Raw genomic sequence first — 24,656 nt, forward strand, 5'->3', positions numbered from 1 at the left:
TTACCTTGAATATTTCAACATTATTGAATAAAAGAAAGAAACTGGACTGACCAGCTCATGAGGGGACTATGGCTCCATCTGCAGCACCAGTTTGGGTTCAGTGAGTGAGACAAACTGCAGAGTGCCTAGCTGAGCATGGGAAGGACTGCTCTTCCTCCCCGTGGGAAAAGTGGTCTGAGCCTGTTATTCTACTGTCAACCCTTTCTCCAAATGATGATTTGTCAGGGATGAACAGGCAAAAATACTAGATAAAATGGTGTAGGCAGGACTGGAAAAGTACAGTTTTGTACCTACCATAAATGTAGATGTTTGAGGATCCACATTGCTGCAGTCATAAAATGTGGGTAGTCCGCTGTCCTCGGTCGGCCCGAATACCAAAGTGTTAGACTGGCGTCAGTCATAGTCGCTCAGATCTGACGTCAGTACGCAGTGGTACTAAAGCGCATGACCGACGCCATATCCTCAGTCTTTCTTGCCCCAGATGTCAGAAGGCCTAAAAAGGAAAGGCCATAGCCAAACATAGAAAATACCCAACTACCAATTACAGAAAAAATAATCACCCCAAAAGCAACACAGCAACCCTAACCTACAGAGGGGAAGGAGGGAGGTAATGGACTGCAGCAATGTGGATCCTCGAACATCTACATTTATGGTAGGTACAAAACTGTACTATGTTCTTCGCCTCACATTGCTGCAGTCATAACCTGTGGGTAGAATCCCAAAGCAAAGGTAAGGAGGTTGGCCAAATCAAAAGCACTAGGAGCTGCTAACATGCCCTGTAAAACTGCAGTGGCAAACCCAGCCCTAGATTTGGAATAAAGAGGGAGATGGTAATGTTTAGTAAAAGTGTGCACTGAACTCCAAGTAGCTGCCTCCAAAATATCCTTAGTAGCTACTCCCTTAAAAAGCAGTAGAAGTGGCAGTAGCCCTAGTGGAATGAGGTCTAATCCCAGCCGAACCTCCTTTCCATGATGAGAATAACAAAAAGCAATACAATGGCTAATCCACTTAGAAATAGTTTGCTTTGAAACAGGTTTTCCTTGTGAACCCAAGGCAAAAGAAATGAATAACTGTTGAGACTGCCTGAACCCTTTAGTTCTGCTCAAATAATAACGTAACTGCCTGTGAATATCCAAAGTGTGCAAAATTTTTCCCCTTTATTTTGGGGATCAGCATAAAAAGTAGGCAAATGAATAGATTGGTTCAAGGCCACATCAGAAACAACTTTAGGCATAAAAGTAGGGTTAGTAAGGATACCCTATCCTTATGAAATATTAGGAAGGGTTCAACTGCCATTAGAGCCTGTAATTCAGATACCCTCCTAGCAGACGTAATGGCCAACAAAAAAGCAGTCTTCCAAGACAAAAACTTCAACTCAGCTGTAGCAGCAGGTTCAAAAGGAGGTAAAGTCAGCTTTTCCAACACAAAATTGAGATCCCAGGAAGGAGTAGGAGCTCTACGGGGGTCTTATATTCTTTGCCCCTCTAAGAAATTGCTTAAACAAAGGGTGAGAAAATAATGGTGGGTCACAGTCATAGTGAGCAGAAATGGCTGCAGCATGAACTTTCACGGAGGAGAAAGACAAACCCTTGTCTAATAATTCTGTAAGGTACTGTAGTGTAACACTCAAATTAGGCCGTGAAACATCAAAGCTCTTTGCTGTGCTCCAAAGAAAAATCTCCTCCATTTATCAGCATAAACTTTTCTTGTACTAGGCCTGGCTTCCAAAATGACATTTAAAACTTGCTGAGGAAGCTGCGACCCCCCAGGGTCTAAAACAGAATATGCCAGGCTGTCAGATGCAGGGACTGTATCCTGACATTGAGGAAATGATTGCTTGCCTGAGACAAAAGGTGTGGAATTGGTGGCCAAGGAGGCTCCCGAACTAAACTCCTCAGCAAAGGGTACCAGTGCTGACGTGGCCAATCTGGAGCTATAAGGATCATGCAAGGCTTGTCCTGTCTGACCTTCAAGAGCACCTTGGGAAGGAGAGGCAGAGGAGGAAAGGCATAGACGTGAAGGTTGTTCCAACTGAAAGATAGAGCATCCACTTTCCAAGCTTCTGGGTGAAACATCTTTGTGCAAAATTTTGGCAGTTGGAAAAGTTTGTGGGGATGCGAACAGATCTATGTCTGGAGTTCCCCAAGCCACTGTCAACTGTTGAAATACATGGGGATCCAATTTCCACTCGTGGGGATCCACTAGTTGCCTGCTCAAAACATCTGCTAAGGAGTTCTGTGCTCCTGGCAGAAACCTTGCTTGAAGAGTGAGGTGCAAACTCAGAGCAGTCTCCCACAAAACCATAGCTTGTCTGCAAAGAGGGTACGAATGGGTTCCCCCCTGCTTGTTGATGTACCACATGACTGTTGTGTTGTCTGTTTGAATCAACATCTGTCCCGGTTGAAGTAGATCCTTGAAAGCCATCAGAGCAAATTGTACTGCTAACATCTCCTTCATGTTGATATGCAAATGCTGTAGTCTGGGAGGCCACGTGTCTTGAACCCATCTCCCATTGAAATGTGCTCCCCAAGCCATGTCCGAGGCATCTGTCGTTAGGATCTGACTCGCCTCTGGTCGGGTCACAGAGAGTCCCTTGTTTAGGTGACATTCCTGAGCCCACCACAAAAATTCCTTTGGATGCAAGGTATTATCTGAATGACAGTGTCCAAATCGTGGCAGTGTTGAGTCCATACACTTTTGAGATACCATTGTAGCTTCCTCATATGTAGTTTGGCATTGGGAAGTACCAGAATACAAGATGCCATGAACCCCAAGGCTTGAAGGACTGTCCTTGCAGTCAGCCTGGACAGTAGGGATAATCTCTGAAAGTATAGCGGAAGATTTCTTTGTTTGTCCGGGGTCAGAAAAGCCATCTGAGAGGCTGTATTCAGTCTCACACCCAGAAAGCACATGTCCTGAGAGGGTACTAGACTGGACTTTGTTTCGTTCACAGAATACCCTAGGCACCTTAACACTGCCATTACATACTGTAGATGCTGAAGTAACATGACTTTGTCTTGAGCAAGAATCAGGCAATCGTCCAAATAAGGATAAATTTGTATTCCTCAGTCTTAAGAAGGCTATCACAGGAGCCAGGACCTTTGTGAACACCCTGGGCGCAGTAGATAAGCCAAAGGGCAATGCAGAGAACTGATAATGAAAAGTACCAGCCCGAAAACGCAGGAACCTCCTGCAGCTGGGCCTGATAGGAATGTGAAGATAAGCCTCTTTGAGATCCAGAGTTACCATCCAGTGATCTTTGCCTAGCAGAGGCAGAAGTTGCTGTAAAGTTAGCATCTTGAATTTTGGGATGTCTAGGTATGTGTTGAGAATAGACAAATCCAGAATTGGCCTCCAAGTGTTCCCCTTCTTTGGCACAAGGAACAGGCGAGAATAAAATCCTAGGCCTACTTCTGACAGAGGTACCACCTGAATAGTCCCCATTTTTAAAAGTAAAGAAATCTGTTTGTGAGCCTCCAGCTTTTGCTGAGGAGGTACGTCCGGCATGCCTTTGAAAGGAGGCAAGGTGTGAAAATAAAACTTGTAGCCTCGATCTATAATGTCCAACACCCATTTGTCCTGGGTGACCAAAAGCCAATTTTGCTTGAAGAGTGCCAACTTTCCTCCTAGAGGAGCTGCCAGACAGGAGGAATCTGGCAGCTGGAGATACAGGTCATTGGGTCTGTTTACGAAAAGGCTGACCCCTGCCCTCACCAGAAGATTGTGCAGGAGAACTCCACGTCCTAGGTCTGAAAGAACCCTGAGCATGAGCTCTGCCCCTACCACGTCTAGATCTGCCCTTAGACTGGTAATCGGAAGAAGGATATGCCCATCCTTTTGCAGGCCAATTTCTGCTAAACTTAGGGGGCTGCACTTGTAAAAATTCCTTAACTGTCTGCATGGACTTAGCTTTGTCTTCCATTTTCTTCAAAACTGACTCCACAGGAGAACCAAAAGAACTTCAGATTGGAGGGGAGCATCCAAAATTCGAGCTTTAACATGCTCTGACAAATTCTGATCCTTAAGCCAGGCGTGCCTACGAATAACTGAACCAGTGGCCGCCACCCTGGAAGAAGCCTGAAGAGCATCAAAGCCACACTGCAAGGAATGCTTACCTACCTGATCAGAGGCATGAACTAAATCCTGCAATTCCTTACACTCTATACCCTCAGCTAAAGCATCTACCTTAGATTTCAACTGACTTAACAGAAAATTCTGGTACTTCAGCATATGAAACTGGCAATTCAAAGCCCTTATAGCTAGTGTGGAGGAGGTATACACTTTTTTACCCCACCTATCCAAAGCTCTAGAATCTTTATCTAGAGGAACTGGATTCTTTACTACAGAAGCCCTGACACCCTTAGGTCCCTCGCTAATAGTTTCTGGGTCAGCTCTAGGACTCTTATATAAATATTTATGAGCCTCTGGAACTCTGTAGTATCTGTCTGGCTTGACAGGGGCCGGAGGTAAAGAATCAGGATTAAGGGAAGCCTCAGAAAAAACATCCTGAACAACATCCAAAACAGGGGAATGGCCAAGGGCCTATGCTGTGGTAAAACAAAATTCCCTAAGCCTCTTCAGAATCGGAGAAATCCTGACCTTCCCACTTAAAATGCTCCCTCATGGAATGCAGGGTTTCAGAAAAAGAAAAATCCTCTGGAGGAGAAGCAGAAGGACAGGAGTCCTCTGCATCCGAATCAGAATAGGGAGGAAAATCCTGAATGTCCTCAGCTGAAGACTCAGAGTAATCTGAGGAATGCTCCAAACCCTCCACCTCTGTCTCCACCCTAGGTCTCTTATCTGGAGGGGGCATAGAACCTCTGATTAAAGTAATCAAATCCTCTGCCATTTTTAGCATATGTTTTTTAGGAACAGAACCTGCAGAACTAGGGCTGACGCCTGTGCCAGAAAGACCAGGCCTAGCTTTAGAAGGCGCTTTAGTGACAGAAGTAGAAGGCCTAACAACCTTATGTAAAGAAGAAACTAGAGAAACTAGAGGCCCCTCGGCCTGACCTGACTCCTGAGAGGCCAATTCCTGTAATATTAAAGGCTCCCCTGAGACTCAGCTGAAACCTCGGCTGGATCCACTGATTCCACCGTGGTTTCCAAGAACCGGCGTCCGCAACGGACGACTCATCCTGCTTAGACTTTAACGATTTATCTTTTCGCTTCTTAGCGGTAGCGCCGGAGGATCCGACGGCATGTTGTAGTTGCACCGCTTACCAAAACAAGTCTAGCACAATTTAACCTGCGTTTAATGGTGCGCTTATTAAATCTAGCGCAAAAGCGACACCCGACTACGTCGTGCTCAGGCCCCAAGCAAGGAATACAGAGAGAGTGGTAGTCCCTATGAAGTATCCGTTTCCCACAAGAAATACAATTATTAACTTTTTCTGACATCCGGATTTAACTGAGGCAAGAAAAGACAAAAATATTCCCCAATGGGGTACTTAGCCCAACTTGGTCTTCGGTCTGAAACTCAGAATACGAAAATTTCAGGACGCCGAACGGCACTTACAAACGCTGCTTCTGCTTCGGACCATACGGCAAGAAAGACTGAGGATATAGCGTCAGTCATGCGCTTTAGTACCACTGCGTACTGACATCAGATCTGAGCGACTATGACCGACACCAGCCTAACACTTTGGTATTCGGGCCGACCGAGGACAGCGGACTACCCACAGGTTATGACTGCAGCAATGTGAGATGAAGAACATCTGACCAACTCAACCTTCTCAGCCTCCTATATGATTCTAGTTTTAGTTTCCATAAGACTCCAGCAGATGTACAGGGTATTTTCCATTCCCTGAAAGTCAGTCTAGTGATATAAGCTCTTAAACTGTGGTCCGATGCACAAATATCTGGAAGTGAATGAGGAGGTGTTGCAAAGATGAAATATTGTAATTCTTAAAAACTCAACTTTAAAATAGTGCTTTATTACAAAGCATTTTCCAAAACAGATGAAATTCAAACAAGAAAATATTTTACAAAAGTTAACAGTTACTGTATTTTCTATATAAAAGAAACAAAAAACTAACAAGACTTAAAACATGTATGTTATGTAAATTAAGGAAATATAATAGTAAAAAAAAAATAAAATGCAAATTCACATCAAAGTTCAAAAACAATTCTCCAAAAATGCAATATCTTAAATTCACAGTGATACATTTCAAATAAAAATATATACATATTTTATATGGGTTACCTGCATGTTATGAATGTACGTTTGTTTGACAAATGCAGGGGTGTGATTCGATGTCAATGCCGCTTTTGGCCGAACGGTGGATATGTTGATGGTATGGAATGTCATTACAGATAAATGGGGTTGGGACCGTGAGTGTATGTATGAGTAAGGATTAGGATTGGGGTTGGGGTTGAGTGAAGGATGGGTGTTGTGTGCGAGTGTGTGTATTTTAGGGTAAGGTCAACGGTTAGGTTAGGAGACAGGTTTAGTTTTGTTTGTATTTCTGAATGTGTGTGTGCCTGAGACTATCTTGTACAGTTGTCAGTGTGACAGGGAGGTTTTAGTGATGTTAAGCTGTAGGGTTAAGGTTGGGGAAAGGGGCAGCATTGGTGTTAGCACCCATTACTAAGATGGTGCCGGGGGGGGTGAATTTGTCTTTTTCCCCAGTGAAGGGTATTACTTTAGACTGTACTGAAATGATTTCCTTTACAGCTTGGGAATTGACAGCATAATGTCATACTCTTCTCAGTCACCGATGAGCTACAAAAGCTGAGCTTTGGCCTTTCTTCTTGGAATTTTGCAAGCAGATGTAAAATTAGAAGGAAAGATGTAAAGGTGCAAAGGAATCCTCTACAGAATGTTGAGCATAATCCATCATCTTATCCCCTATTTTGCAACTGCAATGAGAAGAACTGAGGGCGGTCACTTTCTCCCAAGAGGTGAACAGGTCATTTTTGAGAGAGACCCATTCACAGATCATGGCAAGATTGGTTTCCCTTCTCCTCAGATTCAGAACAGAACTGAAATGGTGGATGAAAGTGTGTATTAGCACATTTCTTTCCCCTAAAACATGAATAGCTGTGAGGGAGATGCCCCACTTTAAAGAGGCACAGACAAGCAAAGTACTGTCCTGGAAAAACTGTACCAGTCTATGTGGAAGTCAACTGAAGAAGGCAGTACAATGATCTTAACCAGAGAGACTCCTAGACCCTACAATCCTTGCTCTCAGCCAGCTTTTCCACAGCTTAAGCCACAAATGAACCCTGAGATAGGGCTAGTCAAACAAATAAGGCCATGATAAGCTTGGTAGTTTCTTCAAAGGAGGGTTCATCAGGAGGCATGGTCTCCAACTACCTAAGTAGTAGGTGCTTTGCCACCCAAAGAATCACTCTCCCAGCTGCATTCCAAAGAGGCGATGAACTTTTACTCCTGGCTTATTAACTAGGGTGTAGCATTTTCCAAGCACAAGAAGTGGGAGGTAAACATACAGGAATTGGATGTCAGGTAATGGGCAATTAGAATCAAGACAGGCACAGCCTACAGTTGGTTCATGGAATGTAAATTGATAAATGGGATTTTATTGAATTGTCAGTCTGTGAAAGGCATGCATTCTGAACTGGCAGTCTGTTATATGCATATGTGTAGTCTGAGGTGAAAAGCAATGGATAAATGTGAAGAGACTGCTTACTTAAACCAGGTACTCTAGTCATATCCAAGGCTGTGCAACCACAGACTTAGTACAGTTGGGTTCAGGAGGTATGTCAAAGACTCCTACAATGGCCATTTACTAACTGGGTCATCTAGAAGCATCTCTGCAGGCACACATATTTGTGCAGCATTAACTGCTGCTTCTTCCTACAGCATGACATCAGAAATACTTCAAGGTGTGTGTGTGTGTGTGTGTGTGTGTGTGTGTGTGTGTGTGTGTGTGTGTGTGTGTGTGTGTGTGCATCCTGATCAAAAGCCTCAAAAGAATAACAGAGATCCTTCCAAATCCAAAACTGCATACCCATGGATTAAAAAGACAACAACTGAATAAGGCGTTTTGTTACCTAAAATGTACAAACCCCAGCGATAAGAAAAGTACAGTTTTGTACCTACCATAAATGTAGATGTTCGAGGATCCACATTGCTGCAGTCCTTACTATTGAGGTAGTCCGCTGTCCAGTCGGCCCGAATACCAGAGTATATGGCTGACGTCGGTCAGGGCGCATTAGACTGACGTCAGTACGTCAGGGTACTAATGCGCATGACCGACGTCATATCCTCAGTCTTTTCTTGCCCCAGATGTCAGAAGACCCTAAAAAGACAAGGCCCAAAATACCTGCACCAAAAATATGTACAATATATACAAAAATATATACAAAAATAACAACATATAACCTCACCTACACAACCACCCCTAAACACAGAGGGGAAGGAGGGAGGGTTGGACTGCAGCAATGTGGATCCTCGAACATCTACATTTATGGTAGGTACAAAACTGTACTATGTTCTTCGTTCCACATTGCTGCAGTCCTTACTATTGGGTAGAATCCCAAAGCAGAGGTAAGGGAGGCTGGCAAATCATAAAGAAGTAGGAGCTGACAACATGCCTTGCAAAACAGCTGTGGCAAAACCAGCCCTAGACTTAGAGTAGATAGGAAGGTGATAATGCTTAGAGAAAGTATGCACTGAACTCCAAGTAGCTGCCTCCAAAATATCCTTAGTTGCCACCCCTTAGAAATGCTGTTGAAGTGGCAGTAGCCCTAGTGGAATGAGGCCTAATCCCAGCTGGAATCTCCTTGCCATGATGGGAATAACAAAATGCAATGCAAAACCCAATCCACCTAGAAATAGTTTGTTTTGACACAGGCTTGCCCTGAACTCAAAGCAAAAGAAACAAACAACTGCTGAGACTGCCTAAAATCCTTAGTCCTGCTTAAATAATAACGCAATTGCCTGTGTACATCTAAAGTGTGCAAAATCTTTTCCCCTTTATTTTGGGGTCTGCATAAAAAGTAGGCAAATGAATAGTTTGGTTTAAAGCCACACTAGAAACCACCTTAGGCATAAAGGAAGGATTAGTGCGTAATGATACCCTATCCTTATGGAAAATCAAAAGGGCTCTACTGCCATAAGGGCCTGCAACTCAGACACCCTTCTTGCAGAAGTAATAGCCAACAGAAAAGCAGTCTTCCATGACAAGTATTTCAATTCAGCAGTAGCCGCAGGCTCAAAAGGTTGTAGAGTAAGTTTTCCAACACAAAATTGAGATCCCAAGCAGGAGTAGGAGCTGTCGTGGGGTCTTATATTCTTTGCCCCTCTAAGAAACTGCTTGAACAAAGGATGCGAAAACAATGGTGGGTCACAATCATAGTGAGCTGAAATTGCTGCAGCATGAATCTTAATGGAAGAGAAGGACAAACCTTTATCCAATAACTCAGTAAGATATTGAAGAGCCACACTCAAATTAGGCTCAGAAATCTCCAAATTCTTTGCTGTACTCCAAAATAAAAATCTCTTCCATTTTTCTCGTGACACTTTCCTTGTACTAGGTCTTCTAGCTTCCATAATCACATTTAAAACTTGTTGAGGAAGTTGAGACCTGCTGTGTTTCAACACAGAATATGCCAGGCTGTTAGATGAAGAGAGTGAAGCTTGACATTGAGCAGATGACCGTCCTTCTGAGATAACAGATGAGGAATCAAAGGTAAAGGCCATGGAGGCTTCCTTACCAGACTCCTTAGTAGTGGGTACCAGTGTTGCCGAGGCCAATCTGGAGCTATCAAAATCATCCTTGGCTTGTCTTGTCTGACTTTTAATAGCACCTTTGGAAGAAGAGGCAGAGGTGGAAAGGCATACACATGAAGGTTTTTCCAACTGAAAGACAGAGCATCCACTTTCCAAGCTGTGTGATGAAACCCCTTTGTGCAAAACTTTGGCAGCTGGTGGTTTAGTGGAGAAGCGAACAGATCTATGTCTGGAGTTCCCCATGACACTGTCAATTTCTGAAATACATGAAGATCCAGTTTCCACTCGTGGGGATCCATGATTTGTCTGCTTAACACATCTGCTAAGGAGTTCTGTGCTCCTGGCAGAAACCTTGCCTGAAGAGTTAGTTGCAAGCTTAGCAGTCTCCCATAAAATCATTGCTTGCCTGCATAGAGGATAAGAATGTGTTCCCCTTGCTTGTTGATGTACCACATGACAGTTGTGTTGTCTGTTAGAATCAACACCTGCCCTGGAAGAAGTAACTCCTTGAAAGCCATTAATGCAAACTGGACTGCTAACATCTCCTTCATGTTGATATGTAGATGCTGTAGTCTGGCAGGCCACTTGTCTTGTATCCACTTTCCATTTAGATGAGCTCCCAAGCAATGTCCGAGGCATCTGTCGTTAAAATCTGACTCGCCTCTGGCCGGGTCACAGAGAGTCCCTTGTTTAGGTGACATTCCTGAGCCCACCACAAAAATTCTTTTTGAAGGCAAGGTATTATTGGAATGACAGTGTCCAAATCCTGGCAGTGCTGTGTCCATACATTTTGAGATACCATTGTAGCTTCCTCATATGCAGTTTGGCATTGGGAAGCACCAGAATACAAGATGCCATGAACCCTAATGCTTGAAGGACTGTCCTTGCAGTCAGCACGGACTGATGAGATAGTTGATGGAAGTAAAGTGATAGACTCTTTTGTTTGTCCGGGGTTAAAAAGGCCATCTGGGCTGCTGTATTCAGTCTCACACCCAGAAAGCACATGTCTCGAGAGGGTACTAGACTGGACTTTATTTCGCTCACAGAATACCCTAGGCATCTTAGCACTGCTATAACATATTCCAGATGCTGTAGAAGGTCTTCCTTTTCTTGAGCCAGAATCAGGCAGTCGTCCAAGTAAGGATAGATTTGAATTCCTTGTAGCCTGAAGTAAGCTATCACTGGAGCCAGAACCTTTGTGAATACTCTGGCAGTAGATAAGCCAAAGGGCAATGCAGAGAACTGATAATGAGAATTTCCAGCTCGAAACCGCAGATACTTCCTGCAACTTAGCCTTATAGGCACATGAAGGTAAGCTTCCTTGAGATCTAAAGTTACCATCCAGTGATCTTTGCCCAGCAGAGGTAAAAGCTGTTGTAACGTCAACATCTTGAACTTGGGAATGTCCAGATAAGTGTTGAGGAGAGATAAATCCAAAATTGGTCTCCACGTGTTCCCCTTCTTTGGTACTAGGAACAGGCGAGAATAAAATCCAAGGCCCCTTTCTGATACAGGGACTGGCTGAATGGCCCCCATCTGGAGTAACTGAGAAATTTGCTTGTGAGCCTCTTTTCTTTGTGGAGGAGGAACGTCTGGCATGCCTTTGAAAGGGGCAATGTATGGAAATAAAACCTGTAACCGTGGTGAATGATATCCAACACCCATCTGTCTTGAGTAATTAAATCCCAATTTTCTTTGAAAAGAGACAGTCTTCCTCCCAAAGGAGCTGCCAGACGAGAATCTACTGGCAGCTGAAAAGGCAGGTCATTGGGTCTGTTTACGAAAGGACTGACCCTGCCCTCACCAGAAGTCTGAGCAGGTGAACTCCTGTTCTAGGCCTAAAAGAACCTTGAGCTCTGCCCCTACCACGCCTAGACCTACCCCTAGACTGGGAATCATAAGCAGGATATGTCCACCCCTTAGCAGGCCAATTTCTACTAAACTTCGGTGGCTGCACCTGCAAAAATCTTTAACAGTTTGCATAGACTTAGCTTTGTCCTCCATTTTCTTTAAAACTGCTTCCACAGGCGAACCAAACAACACATCAGACTGTAAAGGAGCATCCAAAATCCTTGTCTTAACATGCTCAGCTAAATTCTGATCCCTCAACCAGGCATGCCTGCGAAGAACAGAACTAGTGGCAGCCACCCTCGAGGAGGCCTGTACAGCATCAAAACCACATTGCAAAGAATGCTTACCCACTTGTTCAGACACATGAACCAAATCCAGCAACTATTTACACTCAATACCTTCCGCCAAAGCATCCACCTTAGATTTCAATTGTGAAAGGAGATAATTTTGATATTTTAGCATGTGAAACTGACAATTCAACGCTCTCATGGCCAGAGTGGAAGAAGTATACACTTTCTTTCCCCACCTATCCAAAGCCCTTGCCTCTTTATCAGTGGGAACAGGATTTTTAACCACAGAGGCCTTAACACCTTTAGGCCCCTGAGAAACAGTTTCTGGGTCCGCCCTAGGACTCTTAAACAAATACTTATGAGCTTCGGGCACCCTATAGTACCTATCAGGTTTAACAGGAGCAGGAGGCAAAGAGTCAGGGTTCAGGGAAGCCTCTGCAAAAACATCTTCCACCACATTCAACACAGGAGGTATAGCTAAGGGCCTATTCTGGGGTAAAAACAAGAATTCCCTAAGCCTTTTTCTGGAATCAGAGTAATCCTGGCCTTCCCATTTAAAGTGCTCCCTCATGGAATGCAGAGTCTCTGAAAATGAGAAATCCTCAGGAGGAGAAGCTGTAGGAGTGGAATCATCCACATCAGAATCAGAATAAGGAGGATACTCCTGCAAATCTTCCAGAAGACTCAGAAGCCTCTGAACACTGTTCAAAACTATCAAACTCCGGTTCCACCCTAGGCCTCTTATCAGGAGGGGGCATAGAACCTCTAATCATAGTAATCAAATCTTCTGCCATTTTAAGCATATGTTTCTTAGGTACAGAACCCGAAATGCTAGGAGAAGCCCCACTGAAGCAGAACTTGGCCTACCTCTCAAAGAAGTTTTGGCAACAGAAGGAGAGGCTCTAACTACCTTGGGAAGAGAGGGAAGAACAGTTACCTGAGAAGCCCCTCAGCCTGGCCTACCTCCTGAGAAGGCACATCCTGTAACAGTAAAGTTTCTGCCTGAGACTCCATAGAAACTCCTGGCAAAACCTCTGGCTCCACTGAGCCTTCTAAAGAACCGGCGTCCCGGACTGCCGGTTCATCAACCCTAGCCTTCGCTGTTTTGTCCTTGCGCTTTTGACGAAGCGGCGCCGGAGCATCCGACGGCATTTTATAATTGCAACGCTTCCCAAACACTAACCTGGCACAGTCTAACCTCCTCTTAATAGTGCGTTTGTTAAACCTAGCACAAGAGCGGCATCCAACAACGTCGTGCTCAGGCCCTAAACAAGGTATACACAAGGTATGGTAATCCCTATGAGGTATCTGTTTCCCACAAGAAATACAGTTATTCACTTTTTCTGACATCCGGTTAAATACTGAGGCAAGAAAAAACCAAAATGTTCCCCAACGGGGTACTTAGCCAACTCTGATTCGGTCTGAAACTCCGGTTTCGGAAATATTTCAGAACGCCAACCTGCACTCGCAAAACTGCTTCTGCATCGGACCATGCGGCAAAAAAGACAGAGGATATGACGTCGGTCATGCGCATTAGTACCCTGACGTACTGACGTCAGTCTAATGCGCCCTGACCGACGTCAGCCATATACTCTGGTATTCGGGCCGACTGGACAGCGGACTACCCCAATAGTAAGGACTGCAGCAATGTGGAACGAAGAACATCGCCACTGTACTCGCTTATCCACTCACCACTGTCAGCCAAAAAACCTTTGTAGAGTTAAAATAAACTTCTACACACAAGAATATAGTGTAAAAGCAGTTTAATCCACAAAAACGTTAAGCGCTTTCACTCACTGAACGTGAACTTCCTCAGGACGTTCAAACAGCTGTTTCAAAAAGTTTAAATGCCCTTATTGGCGCCAAAAACAAACCTACTGAGTCAGCTTCATAAAGCTGACACGTCCTAATAATATACATAACTCACGGCTAATACAATAATGCCCCATCTAAAAAACTAATTACTATATAAAACAAAACATTATTAATGCAATATAATAACAATGTTAAATGTTGTTAAAATAATTCGTTCTCATAAAATACATGAATGTATACACAATCATAACCCTATTTCTAATAAGGGTTTTACAGAAATATGTTCATTTAAACCTGGTGGTGTCGCTGCATCAGTCAGCAACTGCCACCTTACCTCTTTGCATGCTAATACCTTTTTAATACTACCTCCCCTAGGGTTGATTCCCACATTCTCCAAAATGGCAAATTTAAAATAGTGTTTGTCTCCTTGAGTATCTATGTGTTTGAACAATGCATTATTTTGATCTTTGGTTCTAATACTATATAAATGAGAGTAAATTCTTTTCCTAAAATTTCTCTCGGTTTTCCCAATATAGTATGCTGAACATGCCATACATTTGGCTAAGTATATGACAAATTTGGTGTTACAATTGCCTTGTCTGTAACGTATTTTCATCTTAACATTATTCAGTGTTACGCCTCTATCTTCACAAATGGCTAAGCACTGATGACATGCACCACATTTCGATGTGTGTGTAACGCTCTCTTCTGTTTTTGCTACCAAACCTCTTTCCAAAAGTGTTTTCAAATTATTGCCCATTTTATATACAAATGTCGGTTTGGGGCCTAATATTTCCAACTTTTCTTGATCTGTCAATAATGCATGCCAATTTCTGCTAAGAATTTCCTTAATTTGATTACTATATGGACCATATTCTAAAATACAAGCACTATTAAATGCTTTACTGTTACTTTCTTCCTTCCTCATATCACTGTTTTCTTGTGCTTGATTGTATTTGGCTCCTAATAAAGGGATATATTTTTCCCCCATTCACTAGTTACATATTCTGTAACTTCCCTCATCATTTGAGGATCATATCCCCTATCTCTAAATAACTCAAAAATGTATCTAACTTCTTCCTTCATGTCCGCATAATTTGATGTCATTCTCATAGCTCTTATGCATTGCCCGTTGTAAATGTTATACATTAATTTTCTGGGGTGATTACTATTGTATTCAACATATGTGCTGGAAAAAGTACTTTTTCCGTGAATTACTGACTTGAAGCCTGTACCATCGTTGGTAATATACATGTCTAAATATGCCACCCCTGTAGCACTACTTTCAGATGTGAATTTCAAAAATTCACTACTACTATTCAAATATTCCATGAAGGTGTCGAAAGAATTCTGATCACCTTCCCATAGAATATAAATGTCTAGAAACAGAGAAAAATATTTTATGTTGTTAAAGTATTTACTTTTAAATACTTTCCCTCTTCCCAATCCAGCATGACAAGATTTGCAAAAATGGGGGTGCACGCCACCCCCATAGCAACTCCCTTAGTCTGTCTAAACAGTTCCCCTTCATAATAAATGTAATTATGGTCTAGTACTATAGACATAAGTTCTATTATAAGACAGATCCTATCCCAATCTAGAGAACTGTGTTTTCTAATGCTATTGGTGAAAGCCTCCATTCCTTCATTCCTAGGTATACATGAAAATAAGTCAATCATATCAATAGATGTGAACAGCAAGTCATTGTTCTTAATATCTACTGGGTAATTCATTAAAAATTCCAAGAGTCTTTTACCATATGTGGGATGTTCTTATAAATGTGTTTTAACATTGAATCCACTGCATCTCCTAAAGTAAAAGCCCTGGATTTACTGCCTGATATTATTGGTCTGAATGGTGGATCATTGACATCTTTGTGGACTTTGGGTATGCCCACTAAAGTTGCCAATGTAGGATGATCTACTTTCAAAAAAATGTATAAATCCTCAGTAATCCGTCTGTCCAACAGAAATTCTTCAATATGTAAGTCTCTCCGTCTGTATGCAATATTAATCTCATTTAATGAAACTCTATCATAATTACCAGTACCATGGAGAATGTCATGCATTTTGGTACTGTATTCTAAAGCATTGTATATCACAATGCCTTCGCCCTTGTCAGGTTTCATTACCCGTATTCTATTGTTTTCTTTAAGCTCTTTCAAAACCTCTGCTTCTTCCACTGTTAAATTGTATTTTAACTTCTTCCTTGTACATCTATTGTTAAACTGATAAATTGCTGCGTTACCATCCTATCATGTAACTGTACATTAGGGTTGGTCACTGGCATGAAACTACTTTTCTTTTTTTTTTTAAAGATTATTTGTCTGTTTGTTTTCCCCTTTGTCTTTAAACATCAAAGCCAAATTTAACTTTCTTGTGTACAGTTTAAACTCACTCAAACAATCTACTATTCGAAAGTGGGTTATAGGTATGAATTTCATTCCTTTAGACAATAGGCTGAAGTGTGCTTTATCCAGACATGTTTGAGTATAGTTAAAAATTTTAAACTGTCTGTAACTGGATATTACACCTTCCTTAACAATATTAGTGCGACTTTCTGAGGCTTCGGTGTGTTTGTTAGATGTCCTTACTATATTCTCACATTCTAGGTGTGCTGATGTCGTGCATCCTTCTTCTAAATTGATAAATGGGATTTTATTGAATTGTCAGTCTATGAAAGGCATGCATTCTGAACTGGCAGTCTGTTATATGCATGTGTGTAGTCTGAGGTGAAAAGCAATGGATAAATGTGAAGAGACTGCTTACTTAAGCCAGGTACTCTAGTCATATCCAAGACTGTGCAACCACAGACTTAGTACAGTTGGGACCAGGAGGCATGTCAAACACTCCTACAATGGCCATTTAACTAACTGGGTCATCTAGAAGCATCTGTACAGGCACACATATTTGTGCAGCATTAATTGCTGCTTCTTCCTACAGCATGACTTCAGAAATACTTCAAGGGGTGTGTGTGTGTGTGTGTGTGTGTGTGTGTGTGTGTGTGTGTGTGTGTGTGTGTGTGTGTGTGTGTGTGTGTGTGTGAGCATCCTGATCAAAAAGCTCAAAAGAATAACAGAGATCCATCCAAATCCAAAAGTGCATACCCATGGATTAAAAAGAAAGCTGTTCCAGACTGGACTTTAACAAAACAATTCAACTCTATTGATTCATGAAGTTTTCCAGTTCTGCAGAACCTTATACAAGATCCCCCATTTACCCTTGTAGAAGTACCCTTAACACGTGACAGCAGTAACACAACTTTACATCTAGTTTATTCCACTCCAGCACCCTATTCAAATAAGCTCATTTCTAAGCCAAGGTGCCATTCCATACAGTTAGGGTTACATATATGTTTGTCCACTATTTTCTTGTGTTTACTTAAAAGGTTACCTGGACTATAGATTTACCACTTTTCAATATGTCTGGTGTAATGCAAAACACTTGCTGAAGGGCTATAACCAAGTTCATAGATAAGTATTAGGCTAACTGCTTTTGTAACCATTTTAAGCCTTGCCAATTTCCCCAAGGCAAGACTCAAAAAGACCTTAACTATTATGTCAACCCCCAACCCAAGTATAAATCGATTAAAATACACTGGGTACAAATCACTCTTGCTTGTTGAAAAAGCTGTTGAAATAACAGCTGTACTGACAACCACCTAAAACTCAACTGTTGTCAATGTTCTGAGTCACTGTTTCAAAATGGACTTCAGCCATGTCTACAGAGCTGTGAGAGAAAAATTCCAAGAAAATGAACTAGTGGAAGTATCACTTTATGCTGCATACGTTCTTAAAATACTGCAGGAAAACAAGAGTATTACTATTTCAGTTTTATGCTTAATTTACTGCCAGGCATGTCTCCAAACTGTTAAAGGAGGCCCTGAAATTTAGCAACAGTTGTCTATTGGTTGCTAACGTTATTATGACATCAGTGGTGCAGAGTGTTATATTCCGTAGCCTTCACTTCAAATGTATTAATCTAGTCTGCTTGGCAGATAAGAGTTGAAAAAATCAGAACTAGAATTTATAAAGTACATTTTTTGTGACAGCAAATTCTTCAAAGAACTCTCAGACTTCTTGCAGTCTAAATTAAGAAAACTCAGTTTACTGTGCAGCCAACCTCTTCAGCATTACATGCATTTTAAATGCATCATTCCAACAAATAAATACATGGATCCACCAGGTAAATATCAGAACAAAATTAACTTTTAGTTTTAAGTTTCCTTCTTAAAAAGTTATGTGGAATTACTATGTGGCTGCATTAAAACATACCCAATTATTCTCAACTTTAAAGAAACAAAACTGATCTGAATTTGATGGCCTGAAACTTCTTCCCATTTAACAGAGCAGTATATTCTGCAGGAAGATCCTCTTTATTGCATGCTTTATATTATTACAAAATCAAAATCAGTAGTTAAAATAACAGCAAGTGTGTGAAGGACAAAGAAATTACCTCTGAAGTATGGCTCAGTTCAGACATTTTTTTGCCCAAAGATAATCATCTGCTAATTCTGCAAACTTTTTTTTGGCAGGTATACAATTGATACTAATTTTTTATCCAATAGGGAAGGAAGCTCCAAGCACACAGTACTTGCACACAACTAACTTATCCTGCTAAACCCTAGCTTGGTATTCACTTTTAGCACTGCTGAAACACTACAATTTATTTTTACCTTCCCCTACAAGAATACTACCTTTTACATTATATCTGCTGCCTGCAGTACAGTGGCAAAGCCTGCTTCATCATTATGAATAATATTAAATAAGCAGTTTTCAATCTATTTTGTTATAAAACACATCAACTTTACTGTCTGTAGGTTGTACTAAACATAAAGATGGGTCTGTATGAACTGTAGTAACTGCCTTCAAAATGGTGGAATAAAGGTAGCAGGGCTAGTGATATCCAATGCTTATGTTGAACAGATCTGTAATAATGGATCTATCCGAACCAATCTGAAGGACTACAACTGCAGCTATTTAGATTGCTTGGCACACCAAACTTTCATATAGTGTTACACTCCTCCGCTGCTGTGTAATAAACTGTGGTACATCCTTTCTCTACATCTGATAAGTTATGTTAAAGCCAATGGAAGCCAGAACCATGATCACTACTCCAAGGTTGGAGCAGGACGGAAGAATCAGTTCTGAAGATGGACCCATTTCTACAGATACACAATTAAAGTGAATACATAGTTTTTGTATATGATAGGAATGGTTCCATTCTCAGTAATCTTTAGGACAGTATCCAAAGCTATTTTAAGATGGGAGGTCATTGGGTAAAATACTCCTCTACACAGCAACTCCAAAGAAGGGCCTGAATCTAGAAACCAAGTCCAGTTTGCAATGTTAAGCAAAGCATCAAAGACAACCAACTAGCAGCTACACTGACATCTTCCATCAAGGCTTTCTTGATAAAAAGCTAACAAAAAGGCCACAGCTTTTGTAGAATGGGCCTTAGGAAAACCAGGCAACTGCTTGCCATGGGAAACATAGCAAAGCCACCTAAACAGGGTGATTTTGTGAACCTTTTCAGCTAAGGTCTTAGATTACATGAAACAACATGTTTTGAATGTTTTATGCCAGACTTTGCACTAACCAAATAACATTGCAGTTGTTTGTGAACATTTAAGCAGTAGAATATCTAGGCTTGGGTAAAGGGGGCAGCCACTTTGGATGTAAAAAGTTAAGGGGTGTGCTCAGCAGATACCAATTGTTCTATGGTACAGTACTGGCATTAAATGCTGGTACAGCATTTGCAGTCTGAAATACGTAAGCACTCTGTGGGTGACATTCAATGCAGCTGCTTCTTGGCACAAATGTAGCAAGCAGAGGCAGTGTGCTACAGTATGAATAGAAACAGATTTTTTTTTTTAGTTTTTGAAAATATTTATGCATATTATTTTATATTTCACTTATCTGTCTTCAGTTATAGTCAACTCTTTTCTTAGTATACTTTTCTGTCTGCTTGGACATTTATTGCTTTTGCTTGGCTTTTTCAGCACCTGGGTCATTCTTGAAAAAGGTCAGCAGACTAGATCATCTACACAGCAGGCAAACAGCAAACAAACAAATAAATAAATGAATAGCAACCAGTGGAACTGCATCCCTGTTTGAGAGCCCCCCCAGAAAAGCATGTCCATCCCCACTGCCTGCTCTGTCAAGTGCCCATGTCACTATGCAAACTCAGGTCATCTAGGCTACAGTCAGGATTTATCAATCTCCTTGAAGGCTTTGTTAGCTAAGATGTCAGAGATAATACTTTTCTGTGGTTACTGGCTGGTCATTTTCCTCCCTCCTTTATCATTCTATGCCCCTGGTGCAGGATCTTACTTACATTTTTACAGCTTCATAACTTTATTAGGCAAGCTCCCATTCTGCTCTTGTTGCAACTGATTTAAATTATGTCGGGAAATAAATTATGCATCAACTTTTCTATTTGGCAGTTTTAGCATAAATCATGCACAGTGCCCAAAAATACAACGTGCATATATGAGAGGCATTTTATTTTACTAAAAAGTGATCATTTATCACAATGATTCCCGTTCTGTTTGCCTTTTTACTGCAAAGTTCATAGTGGGATATCTCTTAAACAGTACTGATACTAGTGTTAATAAAACCAATAATCTAGTTTTCAATAGTAGAACAAATTAACAATGCAAATTAGTTGGCATATATATTGTATAAAAAGAAAACCCTGCACCTTGGGGAAAATGGGCACCAGGGAGTTACATGTGTTAATTCTAAGTCACAGTGAGTGCAACTGCAGTATAACAGTGCAGATAAAGAGAAGGGAAAGCGAGGGTGGAGGCCATATTATGGACTACTCAATGAATTTATATGAAAGCAAGGCTACTTGAATGAAATCAAGGTACGTGAATAGTCACAGCGACAGAACATTCAGCAATATACTAACCACTGCCCCTACAAAAAGGTAAAAAAGGGTAGTTTTTTGTGTTTTGTATTTTTTTTTTTTTTTTTATGTTCGGGTTTTCAGAAACTCAGTCATATGGTCTCGACCATATGAATTTCAAGTTTCTGAAAAGTTGATCCTCCAACACAGACCCATATATATATATATATATATATATATATATATATATATATATATATATATATATATATATATATATATATATCACACATTTTATATATATATATATATATATATATATATATATATATATATATACACACACACATACATATAATACACATGTACACATACATACAGAAATTTCAAGTTATTACATGCTAAAGGTACATTATGCTGGGAGATGGGATGGCAGAATAGGGTTAACCATCATCTCTAAAGTATTTACAGGCAGCATCCTTGTGCAAGCACTTGGAGAAGACCTTTCTCTACTCAGAGTGATATCAGTCTTAAGTCTGTATACACCAACTTTACTTACACGTTATGCCATAATACATACTTAGAGGTACTGCCTAACTTCATTTGGCTATTCACATAATAAATGAAAAAGAGAAGCGTCATTCTGCACTTTCAGCAACACGGTGCTCCCTCCTCCTCTTCCTTGCACAGTGCAACAATGCATAAATCTGCATGCTGCACATAAACTGTGCATTACACTAAGGCTGCTGTTCAGCAACATCTGACTACTATACCTGAAAATATAATATATGGCTACCCCCCCAAGACTGCACTGTAAATCGGTTCAGTTCACCAGGACTATCAACATAAATAAACAAAAAAGAATTAATAAAATTATTCCAAGGCTGTCACTGAAAAGAAAACAAGAAATAAATAGTGAATATAAAGCTTACTGCGTATGCACATATATGCTGTATTTACCTTTTCAGGATAACCAGTTACTTACAAATAGTACTGGCAAAATTTCTCTTGTAAGAGTCAGGAATCACTAGTATGTCAAGACTGGTATGTTACACTATCTTCAGTGATGACACATGTTCAATGAACTTCAGAAATGGCAAAAAAATAGTATAGCATCTGCAAATATCATCCAACTGTATGATGACAAAGAAAGAATGATAGTTGGGAGAGCGAGAACCATAAAGCATATCAAACTTGAATGCAGCTGCAATATGTGTTGCTTCTAAGTAGTAGTACTTTCTTTGATTTTATGTATAAAGCTGTCTGGCTAAATATGTGCACGTAACTATGAATGAATATACATCATCATCTACAAATGATGGCACTATATTGTAAGTAGAACAGAAACACTGTACCTGAACAAAGTTAGTTCAGTATGCAACAATTCAAAACAATGCAATATAAAAAGCAAGTAAATGAAACATTAGCTCTTGGAGGTGTAATACATGACTCGCTCTCCATTCTTAAAAAACACACTAACAGTACTGTGATTAGTTATGTAGCTTTCTAGACATAGAATTCTGAACACAGCTTTTCCCAAAAACAATACCTTCAGTAAGCAGCTTTTGTTCCATGATTTAACAAGATCGGCAGCTCTCAGGTCCTGCCAGCTGATGAAATTATGAAAAGGTCTTCCAGTCTTTCTGCAGGGTGACAAAATAAAAATACATATCGACAATGCAGCAACTCAAATGCAAGTTCAGTTTGACAGTATTGATACAAAAGTACTCATTATATACATAAATATTTGGGAAAGACTTCTAAAGTAGGTTCATCAAATGGGTTTAACTCCATTTGGTGCTTTATATATGGGTAAACAGTCTTGTCCCTACGGCTTTTGGGCACACCCTTAGTCAACATCCCAACTGCCTGGATTGAGGAATACACTCGGCAACAGTGAAATGACGGACTGCTTCTGAACCCCTCACAAAAGAACTATTCTAGAAAAATAAAATTCAAAACTCTGGCTTCCCACATTTTGACCATCTCAAGAAATTTTGGGATGAGGAGAAATAAAGAAAATGTATAGATAACTCCCATAGGGTACTTCAGGATGACTGCATCCCTGGGGCTTCCTTCTAGAGGAGGAATAAGGGAAAGTGACCTGCTGCATTTGAACATGGAACGTGATGCAAGACCCCAGCAAGGCTTCCCCAGCCATGTAACAGCAATTGTGTTATTGATAAGGAGGCAGTGATCAAGTCTGTCCTTGTGAGAATTGGCATGGCCTGCAATATTCACAGCAACAAACTGAATGGAGACAAATACCCATTCTCAAACTGTCATGGACTCCAACAAAGGGATATGAGAGAGTTCCCTCAGCTTTTTTTTTTAAATACCAAACCATAGCCATATTGTCAGACTGGATGGAAGCAGCATAAATGGAGAGTCCTGAAATTAGGTCATAGGTATTACTAGGCATGCAGTTCAGTAGCCCATTGAAAAGCCTAGTGTAATTTCCCAATTGTCCCAAAGCACTGTCTGGTTAACTAACTTGCCCAAGGTCACACAGTAGGCATATGAGGGTGGAAATACTCAAACCCTGTACATTTGGCACATGAAGCAGCTCATTAACAAGTCAGAACGTTAGTCCTCTATACTAATTTCCTGCAAGATGAGAAGGATATTCCATACCTTGAGTATGCTGATGTGTAGTTTGGCATCTTGGGCTGACTGTTTCATATAATGTCCCCTATCTGACAGCAGACACACCTGTGGTGACAGGTAAGGGGGTAGAGGTGGGGGTTTCAGGGTTTGAAAGCACCACCCCAGAGACAAGTTGACTTGAGGGTCAACCAAAGAAAATAATCATTTCATTTCTTGGGTATCCATATTGGTACATCCAAGGAATCTACTCACTGATGCCAGTGTACCTTGACAGTTCAATGAAGTATTCCCATAAAGTATCGGGTCTGAGGGCACCATAAAGATTGTGGTTGACATGAATTCCTGCATATGAAGCAAAGAGCTGCAGCAGCCACTTTGATGAGAATTATTTATACCATTGTGGCTTTTCTGATTTGAATCTTGCCTATAGAAAGCATAGCAAGTCAGAGTATTTAGAGTACAACCTATGAAGGTAATGGCCTTACAGCCCATCATCTACGATGTGATGAGAATAACTTATTCCAAAGGATGGAAAGAGCATCAGCAGCAAATCTCAGATAATCAGTCCGTCCACTGAAAACACAGCAAGACGCCAGTCACCCAGGTATTGGAATACCCTGAAACTTTGGATTGACATAGCAGACATAACTGAGGACATACATATGTACATCCAAAAACCTGTGGTGAAACCAAATGGCAATGTCCTGAACTGGAAGTGCCTGCTCCCCATTTAGTAGCAAAGGAGTCTCTCATTCTCCTTGGTGATCTTTATGTACAGGTATATGTCCTGGATGTTCAGACATGCAAGAGAGGATGAACTTCACCTTAAACATCCAAAAGGGATCCTTGACTACATGTCGATTTAGACTGGTAAGTTCTAGGATAGAACCGATTGTCCTTTGTCTGTTCTGGAACTAAAAAAAGATTCTCAAATAAAAGCAGTGTACTTTCTGGTCAGGTGGGACCTCTTGGATGTCTCATTTTAGAAGCAGGCTCTGAACTTCTAGCTTTTCTACAGCTCTTTGATGAGACTGTTCTTGAGGACAGATGGATGAAACTTTCCACATCGGATTAGCACTTACTCAGCTTTCTTTACAGTTTAACAAAACTGAAATGGAATCATCTAACTCTGTTGGGAAAATCTCTTCAATCAAGGCAGTGTGACTACAATTGAGATAGACAGAGGGGTACACTAGCTGTTCTGCTAAAGTCAGCATTCTCTAGAGCAGTAATCAACTCTTGAACCAAGACACCCCAGAGTCTTTTCCAGGTGCACCACTGATTTCCATGACGGTGGTGGCCAATCAAAAGGTTCCTTCACCAGTCATCAAAATAAGTGACACACCAATAATTAGTAGCTTCTGTTGCTTATGAATCTTTTAATGCTTCCCAGAAAGAAGTTTTCTACAGTCTAGCAGTTAGCACAGAGGATTAAGGTTAAGAGAGGTTAACAAACTGCTCCCTATGAGTTTGATTCCCTCAGCCTTTATGCATGTATTGCGTGACCTACCTGACCTACAGTAAATCACTAAAATAGATAGCTCT

General features: G+C 41.0%; 1 protein-coding gene across 2 annotated transcripts in view; it reads right to left on the reverse strand.

Moving 5' to 3' along the window:
• Positions 1–24,656, reverse strand: part of GK5 (glycerol kinase 5) — a 478,960-nt gene that overhangs the window by 229,870 nt on the left and 224,434 nt on the right. For both annotated transcript variants that reach the window (XM_044071017.1, XR_006364759.1), the window contains exon 4: positions 22,054–22,147. In XM_044071017.1, the coding sequence (XP_043926952.1) occupies positions 22,054–22,147 (94 nt within the window). The remainder of the gene's footprint in view (positions 1–22,053; positions 22,148–24,656) is intronic.

Source organism: Protopterus annectens, chromosome 5.part0, assembly GCF_019279795.1.
Source record: "Protopterus annectens isolate FY-2018-M chromosome 5.part0, PAN1.0, whole genome shotgun sequence".
NCBI classification, from domain to species: domain Eukaryota; kingdom Metazoa; phylum Chordata; order Ceratodontiformes; family Protopteridae; genus Protopterus; species Protopterus annectens.